Below are 15,784 nucleotides of genomic sequence, written 5' to 3'. Positions count from 1 at the left end.
ACGACCTAACTCACAGCAGCGCCTGACTACAGGATGGCTCAGTGATCACTGAGCTTTCAAGGAAACTCTACTATCCTCACTTTGCAGATCAGGAATTAAGGCACAGAGAGGTTAAGTAACTTGTCCAAGTCACCCAGCTGAGAAGAGCTGGGATCGGAACTCAGTTGGAGTGGGTCCAGAAGTCAGAATCTTTTTTCCCCCCTAGTGCTGGGGATGCAAACGCTCTACCACTGAGTTATACTCCCAGTCCCAAGGTCTTACAGATGACCCGTGATCTTAGCCAAAAAACTGAGAAGCAATACAATTTATGAACGAAATAAGACAGAGACAGCTTGTCTGGGTCGTGTCTTCCTGAAGCAGATTCCTCAGCACTGCCCCTTCTTGAGTTTCCCCAGTGAGGCTTGAATGGCCTGAGCTTGGGACCCTGGTGGCAGATGCCAGTGCTATGGTCAGACAGCAGGTCCCTGCCTGAGGGCCTCAGGATGTAATTCAGTTCACCCACGATCACACGTCCAAGGCGAAGGGACACACTGTCTTCAGGGTACACAAACGGAAAAGGGGGCCCAGCGAGGGGGAAGCACTTGTCTCAGGTCACCCAGGCTTCCTGGCTGTCAGCCAACATCCCACCCCTTTTGCTGAGACTAAGCGTGTGTTGATGGTGGCTCTTGCTCCCCAGCTCCTTCAGGCCCCAGGCTGGAAGCCAGGCGGCTTTTCCAGAGCTGGAAGGAAGGCCACTCTGCCCAGAAGGCCACGTCCCCATTCCCCTTCCCTCCCAAGCAGCACCTCATTGCCCTGAGCTCTGGAGACCAGGTGAGGGGCTCTGTGGGGCAGTCCTGATGGCTGGGACTGTTCCTCCTCCCTGCCCAGCCTCCCAGCCTCCTCGAAATTAGGGGTCATTACCATCAGGGTGTGAGATCTAGGCACAGCCCACAAGCCAGCAACACCCCAACTTCTAACCTGCCCATGGGCCCCAAAGTCCACCCCGTCACCAACAGTCAGTGCTGACGTGGTGCCAGGAGGGGGAAAAAAGGCCACACTTGGCAGAGGGCACGATGGCACAGGCTTGTTCTGTCTCCTTCCTCCTGGTCCTCCTCCACCACCCCTTCGGACCCCAAGGAGAAGCCCACATGGTTCCTATTGAGGGATTTCTGACACTCCTGGGAGACGCTGGCCAAGGATGGCCCTGGGGAGCCAGGACCCCAGGGAGGTAGTGAGGACCTGGCTTTTGAAGTGAGGGACAGGGAAGTGCAAACGGCCACCTACATATCAATCCAATTACCCACCCACTATAATGAGAGCTAATATTTATGGAGTGCGTGCTCTGTGCCAAGAACTGCCCCGAGTGCTTTGCCCAGCCCTGTTAGGTACACTTTAGTCTACCCATTTAACATATGAGGAAACAGAAGTCCAAAGAAGGTCTAGTTTGCCCAGACTTTCATACTGGTCAAATGGTGGAGCCAGGATTCAAGTTCAAGTCTAACTCCTGGGTCTGCAATCAATCTATCCTCTCTACCACAGCCACTCACCAAGCAGCCAGCCATCTGTCTACCCATCGACCCATCCCTTCATCTCCCCTGTTTAAAGCAGTCCAGGAGAAGAGGCAGCCCATGCAGTGACTCAGAGGATGGAGAGCCGGGTGTGTGTAAAAATGAGCTACTGCAGAGTGAAGAAAAGATACAAGGGACGAGGCCACAGAGGTGGATCAGGAGGGTCAGCCTATCTACCACCCACTGACCAGGCCCATCTGCCTCCCCAGTCACCCTCCCACCCTTGTCTGTCCATCCATTCATTCACCCATCCATCCATTTACCCACCCACCCATCCATCCACCCACCCATCCACCCATACACTCACCCACCCATCCATCCATCCATCCATCCATCTATCCACCCACCCATCCATCTACCATCCACCCATCCATTCACCCACCCACACATCTACCCATCCACCCATCCATCCATCTATACACCCACCCATCTAACCATCCATCCATCCACCCACCCATCCATCCATCCACCTACCCACCCACTCATCTATCCATTAATCTATCCACTCATCCATCCACCATCCATCATCCATCCACCCATCCATCCATCCATTCTATTGCTGTTATTTGAAAGGTAAGTAGGTAGATGAGAAAGAAAAAAGAGAGAGAGAGAGAGAGAGAGAGAGAGAGAGAGAGAGAGAGAGAGAGAGCATAGAGATAGCAGGGAACAGTCCCTTTCTGACAGTGATTTCTTACGACAAGCTGGGGAGCTATGGAGACACCAGGCCCTCTGGAGTTCCCTGAATTACTAGGATGATCTTACCCCACCGCCCACCACCCATCACCCACAGTTTGGAGGTTCTAGGGGTTTGTGGGAAGAGGGGATAGCAGAGTGGGCCAGGGTCAAGACTAAAAGACCCCTGCAAGTCCTGAAACTCCAGTCCCAGCCCTGACCTGGGTCTCCTTAGGAAGACAGGATTGTGTTGTAAAGGGATGTCACAATGCCCCCCTGGTGCAATGCCCCTGGTGCCTTCACCTTGCCACCAGTCCCTGGGAGTCCCAGGAGCCCCTGACCACCAGACGCTCCAGCTTACCATCAAGGAAGGCCCAGATCAAGGATGTCCAAGGTGGGGTGAGGTCATAGGGCTGGAGCCAGGCAGCTCAAGGTCACGAGAAATGTGGAGGTCAGGAAGGAGAATGAGGGCCCCAGCCAGGCCACTTGTGTGGGAGCCAGGCTTCTTACAAAAGGCAGCTGCCAGGGCTACTGCCTGACACGGATTCTCCTCCTAGGGGCTCTGTGTCCCCTTGGGGCACGGGAAGTGGGCCACTGTCCAACTCTTCTCTACCTTCTGCTCCTTCACTTTCCCAACACACTTCCCATGTCATGTTCTAGGCAAATGTGCCATGGATAATAATAAGGGCTCAGGTCTAGCACAGTAGCATACGCCTATAATCCTAGCTACTGGAGAGGCTGAGACAGGAGGATTGCAAACAAATTTGAGGCCAGCCTGGGCAACTTCAGGAGACACTGTCTTCAGGAGACACTGTCTTAAAAAAAAAAAGCCTGGGTGTGTCTCAGTGGTGGAGAGCCCTCGGCTCCGTCCCTAGTACTACAGAAAACCAAAGCAAAACAGCCAAGGTTTATTCAGTGCTTAAGGAGTCTGGGCATTTCACCTGGATTAGCGCACAGTAGGCCTCTGATATTCATTCTCTTGTTATTCCCACTTTATCAGTGGGGAAACTGAGGTACAGAGGAAATAATTTGCCCAAAGATCAGGCAGCTCGTGGGGGCTGTGGAATTTGGTCCCGGCAGCTTGCTGTGGGGTCCTGTGCTGTCCAGTCTCAGGAGGCAGCGAGGCCCATAGCTGGCCTCCTGCAAGACCGATCATGACACCTGCACTGGCTTCCACGGGCCCCCTGCCAGGGCACCCCTGGCCAGCCGGTGGAGCAGATAGCCTTAGCATCCCCATCTTGCTGACGGAGCAAATGCAGCTCAAAGAGGTCCAGCAACTTACCCAAAGTTGTCTGACCTGTGAGGTCAGGGTCAGGCCTGGAGCTTGACTTTCAGGCTGCAAAGGCACATTCAGGCACATTCCACAGCGGCCGGTGCCCAGGAGGCTTTACCTGCCTCAGCCAGAGCTGGTTGCTATTTGCCTTTCCTTCTTTCTTTCTTCCTTCCTTCCTTCCTTCCTTCCTTCCTTCCTTCCTTCCTTCCTTCTTTCTTTCCTCCTCCTCCTCCTCCTCTTCTTTTCCTTCTTCTTTCCTTCTCCTTCTTCTTCCTTTTTCCTTCTTTCCTTCTCCTTCTTCTTCCTTTTTCTTTCTGGTATGGAAATTGAACCCAGAGATGCTCTACAATGGAGCCACATCCCCAGCCCTTTTTATTTTTTATTTGGGGATAGGATTTTATAAGTTGCCCAGAAGGTGGGATTGTGGCCCTCCCCTTCCCCTGCATTTCAACAGGGCTCAAGACCTTCCACCAAAGAATCAGGCACCATTGTGGATTGTGCCATGCACCTGGCCTGGAGGAGTTGAGAGTGTGGGCTGCTCCCCTAGACCTGCGGTGCTACCATGCGGGAGATCTTGAGGCCCTGCTTGCTGCTCTAGGTCCTGGTAGCAGGACACACACCCCCCGGCAGCTGCACATCTAGAAGGCCTTGGGGTCTGCCAGCAGAGGTGGGGACATGAAGGCAGAGCTCCCTTTGGATTCCTCCGGTGGCTCTAGCTTGAACCCCAAATGAAAACAGGGAGGCGGGGTTCAGAAGGGAGGGAGGAGCTACAAGCCCCTCTACTTGCCCTTTAGCCTTTCTTGCTCCCTACAGAATGGGAGGCGTAGGTGAGAGAGCAGATGAGGTGATGGGCGTCTTCTTCAGAGCCTAGAACCCAGGGTTTCTCAGCCTTTGTTCTAGTGATCTTGTGTGCTGTGTAGTTCATGCTCATGGGACTGCCCTGGGCACAGAAGGATGTGCAGCAGCCACCCTGGCCTGTACCCACTCGCTGTGTCAACCAAAAATATCTCTAGAAATTGCCAACCCTTTGAGAACCACTGATCTAAATTCATTCTCTCTCTCTCTCTGTCTCTCTCCACACACACACACACACACACACACACACAGCCTTTGGCAGGGAGGATGTGAGAGGGAGGAGATTGTTCAATGAAACCAGATGTTAACCTGGAAAGTATGCAGCCAGGCCCCGCCCTCCCTTCCCGGTGCCTGGCTGGGCCCTGGAAGGAGCCCGTGTTCTCAGCCGACTGCTGCGTTAGTCATTTGGAGCCTGGCTTGGTCCCTGGAAAGGGCAGGGCAAGGCTAGGGCTGCCTGGGCTCCCTCTTCCTCCTTCCCCTTCCTCCTTTCCTTCTCCCCTCCTTTCTCATTTTTCTCTTCCTTTTCTCTCTTCCTTCTCTTCCAGGACCAGTTTCCCAGTGTCTGTCCAGAGTGTCTTGTCCTTGGATGTGCTGGGGGCCCTATATGTTTGCGGTGGTAGTAGCTGCATTTCAGGCAGAGCTCACAGGCAGACCCAGGGCAAGCTGGCCCAAGCCAGGGCCTGTGCTGGGCGGAAAGGGAGGCCAGCGTTGAAATCCTGGCCGCTCACTAGCTAGTCTTGGGGCTTCTGCAAGGAAGTTACCCATAGTGTCACAAACTGTGAATGTAGACCAATGCTTAGGAATCTCTGAGCCTCAGTTTCATCATCTGAAAAGTGGAAGCAACATCTCAAGTGGCCCTTAGGAGCTTTTGCAGACCCAAGCAGCTAGTGCCTGGCACTTGGTAGGTGCTCAGTCTTGTTAGCAAGAGCATCTGCCTTCCCTCTGCATGGTCTTGGGTCAATTTCCTGCAACCATTTGAAGCACTCTGGCACTGGCTTCCTAGGCAAAGGGTTCAGGTGGCCAAGGTGGCCAGCTCCCATACTTTGGAGTATGATGAGAAAAGCAGAACACCCAGGGTGCAAACCTGGAGGAGGAGACCACAGGGCACTTGCACACACGCAGAATGACTGCTTCTTTCTAGTTTGTGTGCCTACACACCCTGGTCCTTCCCAGCTAAAGACACCATCCTGGGAGGAGTGGCAAAGGAGCCACAAGACAGGTGACAGGACATAGGTAGACTTAAGTGCAGGGAGGGGGTCAAGAAAGCTGCTGGGCCTGGAAGGATAAGAGCAATTTTGAAATGGGTGTGTATAGTCATGGGTCACTTAGCCACGAGGACAGTTCTGAGAAGTACACTGCAGTTTTGATGTTCAAACATGGAACATGGTGGTGCACTAGCCCAAACGAAGATGACTATGGATCACTGATCTGGCTGGGTATCTTGACTCTATGTAAACACAGGTGGGAACCAATAGGAGCAAAAACTGTCTTGGAAGAAAGCCCTGGGCAGGATTGGATGGGGGCAAGTAGTTTGTAAATTAAATGCCAAAGGAGCTGCATCTTGACTCAAACCCATGGGGATCTCTTTTGTAAGAAGATGGGGGCTCACTTTCCACCAATTAACTCCACAAACTAGTAGTGTCAGGGGTGCTTCAACACTGAGCCACATCCACAATTTTTTTATTTTTATATTTTGACACAGGGTCTCACGAAGTTACCTAGGTAGATCCTTGCTAAGTGGCTGGTGCTGGCCTCTAACTTGCCATCCTCCAGCCTCAGCCTCAGCCTCCTGAGTCACTGGGATTACAGGTTTGCACCATTGCACCCTGCAAGCTAAGGGTTCTATTGCAGTGCCTGAAGGCTGGAGATCTGTGAGGCTGGGCAGGGAAGAAATGGTCCCCAACACAGTTCAAAGCTGGGGCAATGGAATCAAGCCAGCCTCCTACACATGGAGGGGGACAGTCACTTATAAGAACCTTGTCCTTTGGGTTGAGGACTGACCCCGTAATAAAATGACTGTCTAGCACTGGGGAGGTGATGTGGCGTTTGAAGGGGGAACAAGACAGCTTGATGACGGGACAGTCAAGAAGGGTGGTGACAGAGGACCAAAGAAATGTCAGGACAATGTGACAAAATGTGACAGTGTCGGGGGGGGGGGGTCCTAGAAAACGGTAGACATCAAAGCATAGTTCATGAAGAAGGGTGGTTAAGGGGCGGTGAGGAGACACACCTGGTAACAATGAGAGGTGTTCTAAAATGGAATGAGCCCGAAGCTTGGAAGGTGAGCCGCCCCTCACTAGAATTCTCATTTATTGAGCACTCTCTAAATACCGTGCCTGGGAGCGAGAGGAGCAGGATTTGGGCAGCTGTTATGTCGAGAGTTAGGAGATGGAAAGATGAACAAGAGAGCTTTCCCTTCAGAGCCCAGGGTATCATGGGTGAGGACTCCCTAGGGAAGGGGAGGCAGGCATGCAGGCTGGGGGCAGGCTGAGCGCAGGCTGGGGTCTGCAATAGGAGATGTGGCCAGGGAACCACAGGGGGACCAGCATGGCCAGAGCCCAGGGCGGGGGAGGGATGGCCAGCTGCAGAGTCAACACCTTGCATTCTGGGCCAGGGGCTTTGGGCTTTATTTTCTTTGAGGAGGAGGGTCCGAGGATCTGGCCATGAACTCTGGATTGAGTGGAAGCACAGGCTGAAGAAATTGGGGGATGGGGGGGTTGATAGGAAGCTGCAGTGACCTGGCAGAGGAGGGCCAAGTGCAGCCACGTGGGGGACTGACTGTGGGGATGGAGGGGGAAGCGCTGAGGAGGGCCGCCAAGTTCCCAGCCTCTGTGAGCGGGCAGGTGTCTGCAGGAGGTCTGCAGGAGCAGGGCGTGTGATCAGGGGACCTTGAAAATTCTCCTGTGGTCTGGAGGAACCTGGGCCGTGCTCCTGGGTGGCTCTGGGGGCTTCCGCACAGTGGCCCAGTCTCCTCCCTCCTGCCCCTGGCCCTAGCAGTCGAGGTCCCAAAGCCCCACTCTCACTTTCTCTTCTTCTCAGGACTCACAGAAACCAGGACCCAGAGATGGGCCAAAGACACCATCAGGCAAAAAAGTGAGGGCACCATCCTCACTCTTGTCCCGGAAATGGAAGCTCGACCGCGAGCAGTGTCTGGCAATGGCCTACGTGCCAGTCGTGGTGGCCCCTCAGGGGCAGAAGGTGGACAAGCAGAGGTTCAGTTTCTACACTTCCCAGTATTCCAATTCCCTGAACCCCTTCTACACCTTGCAGAAGCCTACCTGTGGCTACCTGTACCGCAGGGACACCGACCACACCCGCAAGCGCTTTGACGTGCCTCCTGCCAACCTGGTCTTGTGGTCCCCCTAGGCCTGTGACAGCCAGAAGCCCCTGCCTTGCACCCTCACCCCTGTGACTCTGGGTCCCAGAGGAGAAGGGCTGCTCACTCCTGGAGGAGCGATGTCTATTTGGGAAAAGCCAGCTGTGTCATGCCCCACTGTTGACAATGGAAAGAGAGGTCTCTCAGCAGCAATTAAAGCTTGTACTTCCTTTCCCTGGCATCTGAATGGGTGGCTGTGGGCTGGTAAACGGAGGCCATGGCGGGTGGTATAGCAAGGTCATGTCCAGGGGGGTCAGTTCCATGACCCCAAGAGTTACCCCAACCCCTCTGTAGAGCCCACCCTGGCCCCACAGCCCCATGGGCCGGGCGTGGCAACCCTTCCAGAGATAAGAGATTCACCAGCTGACCCTTGATTTCATGAGGTGTCTTATCTGAGGTTGGAGCAGCCACTGGAGAATGGGAGGAACTGCAGGAAGAACACGCCATCTTTTGGAGGACTCTCCCTGCCCCAGTTCTAAATGCAGAGGTCTCTTCTGCCTTGTGGTTTGCTGGTGAGGGATGAAGGCCCCATCCCAGGTCCTTCCTCTGGTCCAGAAGAGCTGTCCAAGACTAATTAGGCTCACGGGCCAAGGGGCGTGGGAGGGGAGTGGGGGCAGATGGTGCTCACTCAGAGCAGTGGCCAAGTGAGCCTCTGGCCATGGCCCACCAGGGACACTCCATGGTGAGCTGGGGCTGGCTCACATCGGCCTGTGAAAGCTGATTGTGTCCATCTCTTCTCAACTCCAATGACCAGTGACTTCCTGAAATCATCCATGGCAAGAGGGTTTATGCCAAGGAAATTGGCAAATACCTACACATTGGAGATTTTTGTTTTTTTTCCCCAATGAGTGAGTCAACGTTTGCCGGCAGGCCACGGTTTCGTTCCTGGGAATCACATCTCACAGGGCATAGCTATGGCAGAATGTGCAATGGAGCATAATTCTTGCACACAAGAGGCTGGTCTTGTGGGAGGAAGAGGGACCAGATGCTTTCTAGATCAGGTTGCCCTGTCTCCTTTCTCTGAAAAGAAGATGGTAGGCGGAGAGGAAGGGAGAACCCTTAGAGAGAGGCTGCCTGACACCTGAGAATCCAAGCATTTGTCTGCTGGCTCAGGCTCTCTTTCAAGTTTGAGGCTTTCCCCAAATGCCTGGAAATCTTTGGCTGGAACCAGGCCACTTGGCATCCCCTTTGCCTGGTTGTTGGTGTTTAAGGAGCTAAGCCTGGGAAGGAGCCAGGGTGGTGCCCACAGACCAGGGCTTTTCTGGTCCAAATCTCCAGAATAACCTTCAACCAGGGTCAGGAGGGGATCGACCCTTAGAGATGCCTGTTTTTCTGCCCTATGGGCATCTGGGGAACTCATTTCCCCTTGTCAAACTTTTTTTCTTTTTTTTTTGTACCGGGGATTGAACCCAGGGGCACTTAACCACTTAGCCACTTTTTATTTTTTATTTTGAGACAGGGTCTTGCTAAGTTCCTTAGAGCCTTGCTAAATTACTGAGGCTGACTTTGAATTCATGATCCTCCTGCCTCAGCCTCCCACGCATTGGGATTACAGGTGAGGGCCATCATGCCCAGCTCTTTGTCAAACTTTTGGTCCTATTTTTTACCCCACACACCTGGCATTCCAGCCCTCAGGAACACCTGGTGCAGTCCCATCCTGAGCCCCTGAATCTGCAGCAGGATGAGGTTCAAGTTTACCTCCATCTCCTCCTCTTAGAAGCATTCAGATTTCAACTTTCTTCACTCTGATAAGACGGATACCATTTGCCCAGCTGCCTTCTATATCCAACATTTTATTTAGAACCTTTTGTCTGCTGTCTTTTTTATTTCTGGTAACTTTTTTTTTAGAAAAATGCATTTATTGCTATCTTAGTAGGATTTTGAGAAGAAGCAGAGATAAATGAGAGTTTTCAGTCTATAAACCTAAAGTCTTATTCACCCAATCAGACATTCTTCCTACAGACACTGAAGTCTCTGTCCTTGAGATGCAAAGATATGACCAAGAATCCTCGCCACCCTTCCAGACTGTGCAACCTGCATGGAGTGTTGGGCAGGTGTTGGTCCCCAGGAGTCTGCACAGGAGGGTAGAGCATCCTTTGCTCTCCTGGAGGATGGCGCCCCCTTGAGGTTCACCTTAGTGGAGCAGCCACCAGGGAAGTCCTTTGAAGAAGCTGGCTTAGGTCCCACCCAGACAAGAGGGTAAATAATCTGGGCTTTGGGCCCTGTTCTATTTCTGTGCAGTGAGAGTGGGTGGATGGGCACGTGGAGGGGGATGAGTCAGATCCGAGATGGCTGCCCCTCCTCCTGTCCCTTCCTGGACTGGCAACTCCCTCTCCTCAGTTCTATTCATCCTGGAGGATTCCCATCCTCTGTCCTTGGAGAGATTCCTGCAGGTGATGCAACCAGGGGAAGCCACTGGATCCCCTCCCTGGGTCAACTGTGCAATCCATACACTCCAGCCGGCCACCCCCTCAGGGCCACCTGGTGCACACCTCTTTCTGAGACCTTGGTATAGAGCCCAGTCCTGTCCTCTCCGACTTGCATCTATGTCTCAAGGGATCCCATTCCCCAGGCCTCCCACCCACAGGCATGAGCTCTCTTGTCAATGGACTGGTTAGATGTACAGCTGAAGCACAGGCCACTCGAATGAGGGCACTAAGAACAGAGGAGTGAGGCAGTGGCGGTGTCCCCAAAGAGCAGCACGGAGGGCCATCCTCCATGCCTAACAGGGAAAGGGGACAGGGCTGGTAGTGCAGGAGCCCGGGAGACGTGGCTGAAAGCAGAAGAAAGCCACCGCTGCTCAAACTGTGACTCGGAAGCCAGGGAGTGAGACACTGGACACCCTGGGTGGTTCTCTCCAGCCGCCACCTGGCTCCTTCCAGTGCATCTCAGTGGATGACCCCAGGCTGAGCAAGGGTGCTCTTGTCCACAGATGCCAGACGCCTGTGGCTCAGAGCTGGCCCAGAACGGTGGAGACAGAGTGGGGGGGAATGAACAGAACTACCCACCCCTGACCGTGTGGACTAGGAGGCATCGGGTGCCGGGAGGACACAGGTGAATAAGGCAATGGTCTCTGCTCTCTGGGAGCCTCTGGGCTCCTGAAGGTAGGACAGCAAGAGGTAGCTGCTCAGAACCCCAGAAAGAAATGAATGTTTTGTGTCTTTGTTGAAGAGTGAAGGTGATCAGAGTCTGTGGTGACCTCCCACGGTTCCTGCCATTGTCCAGTCCCCTCCTTTGGAGTGTGGGTGAGATCTGGGACTTGCTTCTAACCCACAGCAAGTCCCAGGGTGTGGCAGAGGACTGGACGGTTCACCCTTGAGTAGGTCGCCTCCTATGAGACTCCACAGCAGATCGTAGGAGTCTTTTTAAAAAAAATTTTATTAGTTGTTGATGGACCTTTATTTCTATGTGGTGCTGAGAATGGAACCCAGTGCCTCACACATGCCAGGCAAGTGCTCTGCCACTGAGCCACGACCCCAGTCCCTCGTAGGAGTCTTTTTTTTTTTTATTGGTTGTTCAAAACATTACAAAGCTCTTGGCATATCATATTTCATACATTAGATTCAAGTGGGTTATGAACTCCCATTTTTACCCCAAATACAGATTGCAGAATCACATCGGTTACACATCCACATTTTTACATAATGCCATATTAGTGACTGTTGTATTCTGCTACCTTTCCTATCCTCAACTCCTCGTAGGAGTCTTGATGAGACAGGCAGGCACTCTGGAAGTCACAGCCTGTAGACCTGAGTGCATCCAGCAAGAAACCAGGGGCTGCGGTCCCACGGCCCAGGAAGGGAATTCTGCCAACAGATGGAATCAGCCAGAAGTGAGCTCTTCCTAGGTTGAGTGGATGAAGACACAGCCCAGGTGGCCCCTGGGGGCAGCCGGGTGAGCCTCTGGGCCACGGGAACTGTAAGAGAATAAAAGTGTGTGGTTCTGAGCTGCTGTCCTTGGTGAGTTGTCTCAGCACTGACAACTGACGCAAAACCTTGGTTGTGCGAGGGGGAGCTCCTGCCGAGGCTCGGGAAGACAGGTGGAAGGTGGCTTTGTACCTGAAGGGGGAGGTGGACTGCAGTGGGCAGAGCTGGACAGGAGCCGCTGCCTCCTCCCCACCTGCCACAGCCAACGTTTGGGCCCAAGAGGACGCCACAGGGAGCAGGTCTGGCTGGGCCCAAGCAAGCTGTCTGGAGGGCCCTCCCCACCCAGGTCTGGGGTGTGTTCAAAGTCAGGGTGTCTGCCCTGTGCACCCCACGTCCTTCCTTTAGTAGAGGTGAAACAACCCTGTTTGGATTCTTCAAAAATATCCATCCTCCTCAATTATGTGGATGACATATGTTCATTATGAACCATTAAAGGATGAGGACAAAATTTTTAAAATATATTTTCAGTTGTTGATAGACTATTTTATTTATTTATATGTGGTGCTGAGGATCAACCCAGGGCCTCACATGTGCTAGTCCAGTGCTCTACCACTGAGCTACAACTCCAGCCCCAGGATGCAGACAATTTTTTAAAAAATATTTTTTAGTTGTAGATGGACACAATACCTTAATTTATTTATTTTTACGTGGTGCTGAGGATCCAACCTAGTGTCTCATACATGTGAGGCAAGCCCTCTGCTACTGAGCCACAACCCCAGCCCCAGACAATTTTTTTTAAAACAAAGATTTAAAAAGTCACTGGTGGGCTGGGGACGTGGCTCAGTGGTAGAGCACTGGCCTAGCATGTGTGAGGCCCTGAGTCCCATTCTCAGAACCACATATGAATAAATGAATAAAATTTAAAGGTCTATCAACATAAACAAATTTTAAAAGTCACTGGTGACCCTCTGACCCAGAGACCATCCCTGTGGTGGTTTCCTGCAGTCACAGATCATTTGGCAGGGACAGCCCTGTGAACATGGGCCTCGTTTTTTCGCCTTTCTCTCTGGTCTCTTTGCCCTTTGGATCCATTTGCTCAGAATAATGGGCAAAAAGAGTTGTGGGTTGGAGAGGAGAGAGAGCTGTCAGGGGGTTTATGATGGAAAAGATGAAAACTGACCAGTAAGAAAGCCCGGCTCCGAGAACGCGGGGTAGCAGCACAGAGCTCCACCCCCACTCCCCCCCCCCTCCCGCCCCCGGTTATATTTGGCAGGTGCCATCTGGATCCTAGGGAGCTCTCTGTCAAGGGGGGGGCCTCTCTGGGCAACCATGGACCTGCTTCTGGTTGCTCTTATGTGTCATGAGTTGTTGACAGATGGTGTCCATCCAGAGAGGGACCACCGAGGCTGGGGGAACACCCATCCATCAGCGCTCCTCCAGCAGCCCAGGCCTTGGCTACTGCCCACGCATGCAGGGCCACCCCTCCTGGCTGGAAGGCTGTGGCTGTACTTCCGTCCCTCTGAGCTGACTGTCTCCAGGCCCTGGCCACCTGTCTGTCCAGTTCTCAGGGACTCTCTGAGGATCAATAGCCTGGCCACTGTTACTCAAACTTTCATAAAAATCACCATCTTCCTGGTGCCTCCATCCATAGAGTTGGAGTTTTTTGTTAAAGAGGGGGTTGTTTTTCAATAAAATGGGGAGAGGCTATGAATATTTTTATGGGCTCAGCAGCTCAACAAGGATGAATGACATCTCCGGTTTTCTTGGCTTTTCCTTTTGTTTGTGACCTCAAGATCACAAGATGGCTGCTGCATTCCAGGTATCAGGTCCATACACAAGGCCAAGAGAAGGAAAAGGGTAGAACCAATTGCATCTTTCATCACATTTTTTTTTTAATCAAGAAAGCAAAGCTTTCCCAGAAACCTACAGTAGGCTTTAACTTACATCTCTTTGGCCAGAACCATGTTATGTGGCCACTCCTAGCTGCAAGAGAGTCTAGCAAAACAATTTCTTGGTTTCCAGCCCCTTTAGTAGGGGCAGATGAGTGAGTGGGAGTTGGAAATGGGGTGGGGTCTAGGAAGGCTTTTTTTCTTTTTAATATTTTTTAGTTGTTCATGGACCTTTGTTTTTTATTTATTTGTATGCAGTGCAGAGGGTCAAATCCTCACACGTGCTAGGCAAGTGCTCTACCACTGAGCCCCAGCCCAGCCTATAGGAAGGTTCTAACAATGGGTCTACCTTCCTCAGAGCCTGGCCAGAGCTGGTGAGTGTCCTGGTGGGTGACCCAGGTTGGGTGTCTGTTGTCATAAACGATTCTAACAGTCGAGGGTCCGTGGTGAACGGGGTTAAAGGCACAGCTGTCTGGAACCTAGGGACACTGGAGAGCCCAAGAGGCACCTAACTGCACTCATGTTCTAAAGTCAGCGGCATAGCCAACATGCTGCTGTGACAGGTACAAAATCATAAACAACGGCCAGTGTTTATGGGACAGTCACTCCATACCAGGACTGTCCTTGATAGTTTCCATGTATTAACTCACTTAACCCTCTAAGAGCCCTATGAAATGGCACCATTGTCCTCTTTTTAAGGAAGGCAACTAAAGCCCAGAGAGTTTAAGCCACTTGCTTGAGTTCACCCAGTCGTAATGTGAGCAAGGAATAAACTGTGTTGCTTTAATCCTTAGAGACTTTCCAGGGCTTGCAGTAAAACCTAGCCCATTCTGAGATATTCAGGTAGGTACTCTGATATCTGATATGTTAGGCGTCCTAAAGATTGTATGTTATAGACCTGTATTTATATGCAATTGTATATTATTTATATGCAGTATATATTTGGGTTATACAATTTACATGAATGTAAGTGCCTTTGTATTACACAGATACATGTATAAAAACTCTTCCTTACTCTGCACTCTCTGAAGAAAAAGAGATTTGCAGCCAGGAGTAGAGAATCCTCTCCTCCTACAGAATGGGAAGAAATCTTTACCACACCCACCTCATATAGAGCACTAATCTCCAGGATATATAAACAACTCAAAAAACAAGCAAACAAACAAACAAACAAAAAAAAAACCAAAAAACAAATAACCTGATCAATAACTGGGCTAAGGAACTGACTTCACAGACGAAATACAATAGATCAGTGAATGTATGAAAAAATGTTCATCATCTTTAGTAATTAGAGAAATGCAAACCAAAACTTTTCTAAGATTTCATCTCACTCCAGTCAGAAAGACAATTACCGAGAATAAGTGTTGGCAAGGATGTGTGTGGGGGAGTTACAATCATACCATACACTGCTAGTGGGACTGCAAATTGGTGCAACCACTATGGAAAGTAGTATGGAGATTTCTCAGAAAATTTGGAATGGATCCAACTCCTCCATTTATACCCAAAGGACTTAAAATCAACATATTACAGGGACACAGCCACATCAATGTTTATAGCAGCTCAATTCACAATAGCTAAGCTATAGAACCAACCTAGATGCCCTTCAACAGATGAATGGATAAGGAAAATGTGGCGTATATACACCATGGAATATTACTCAGCCTTAAAGAAGAATGGAATTATGGCATTTGCAGGTAAATGGATGGAACTAGAGAATATCATGCCAAGTGAAATAAGCCAATCCCCCAAACCCAAAAGCCGAATGTTTTCTCTGATAAGTGGATGCTGATACATAGCGGGGCTGGAGGATAGGGAAGAATAAAGGAAATTTGGTTTGTGTAGAGGAGAGTGAGGGGAGGGGTGGGACTGTGGGGATGGGAAGGAAGGTAGAATGAGACAGATATTAAATACATGTATGATTTCACTACTGGAGTGACTTTGCACCATGTACAGTCAGAGGAACGAGAAGTTGTGCTCCATTTGTGTACAATATATCAAAATGCATTCTACTGTAAAATAAATTTTAAAAAAAGTTAATTGCCTCAGGTTAAAAAAAAATCCCTTCCTGCAGCCTTGCAGTCTGGGAGGGACCAGGCATGCTGCTGGGGTTCTTGGGAAGGGCTCAGCAAGCCTGGTGTTGCTAGAAAGACTCACAACATTTTGTGCTGTATTGGAAATTGTACTGTCTTGGTATTAGTCAGAATGGGTTTAGGTTAGCTGCAGTAACAAACTGCCCCCAGAGGGGGCATGCAAAGGAGGGAGGGAAATGAGTTGAAGAGACGGGGTGAGCTGTGGCTCTGGGCTTT

At 51.2% G+C, this 15,784-nt stretch overlaps 1 protein-coding gene across 2 annotated transcripts in view; it reads left to right on the top strand.

The window, feature by feature from the left end:
• Window positions 1–7,902, top strand: part of Cimip3 (ciliary microtubule inner protein 3) — an 81,545-nt gene extending 73,643 nt beyond the window's left edge. For both annotated transcript variants that reach the window (XM_046450679.2, XM_046450680.2), the window contains exon 4: window positions 7,387–7,902. In XM_046450679.2, the coding sequence (XP_046306635.1) occupies window positions 7,387–7,713 (327 nt within the window). In that variant the 3' untranslated portion in view covers window positions 7,714–7,902. The remainder of the gene's footprint in view (window positions 1–7,386) is intronic.
• Window positions 7,903–15,784: the final 7,882 nt, after the last annotated feature.

The sequence above is a fragment of the Marmota monax genome, unplaced genomic scaffold (assembly GCF_021218885.2).
Source record: "Marmota monax isolate L192 unplaced genomic scaffold, Marmota_monax_Labrador192_F-V1.1 WCK01_AAM20220418_F8-fsc00127, whole genome shotgun sequence".
NCBI lineage: Eukaryota > Metazoa > Chordata > Mammalia > Rodentia > Sciuridae > Marmota > Marmota monax.
Note: the sequence above shows the minus strand (reverse complement) of the source record. Positions and strands in the feature narration are given on the sequence as shown.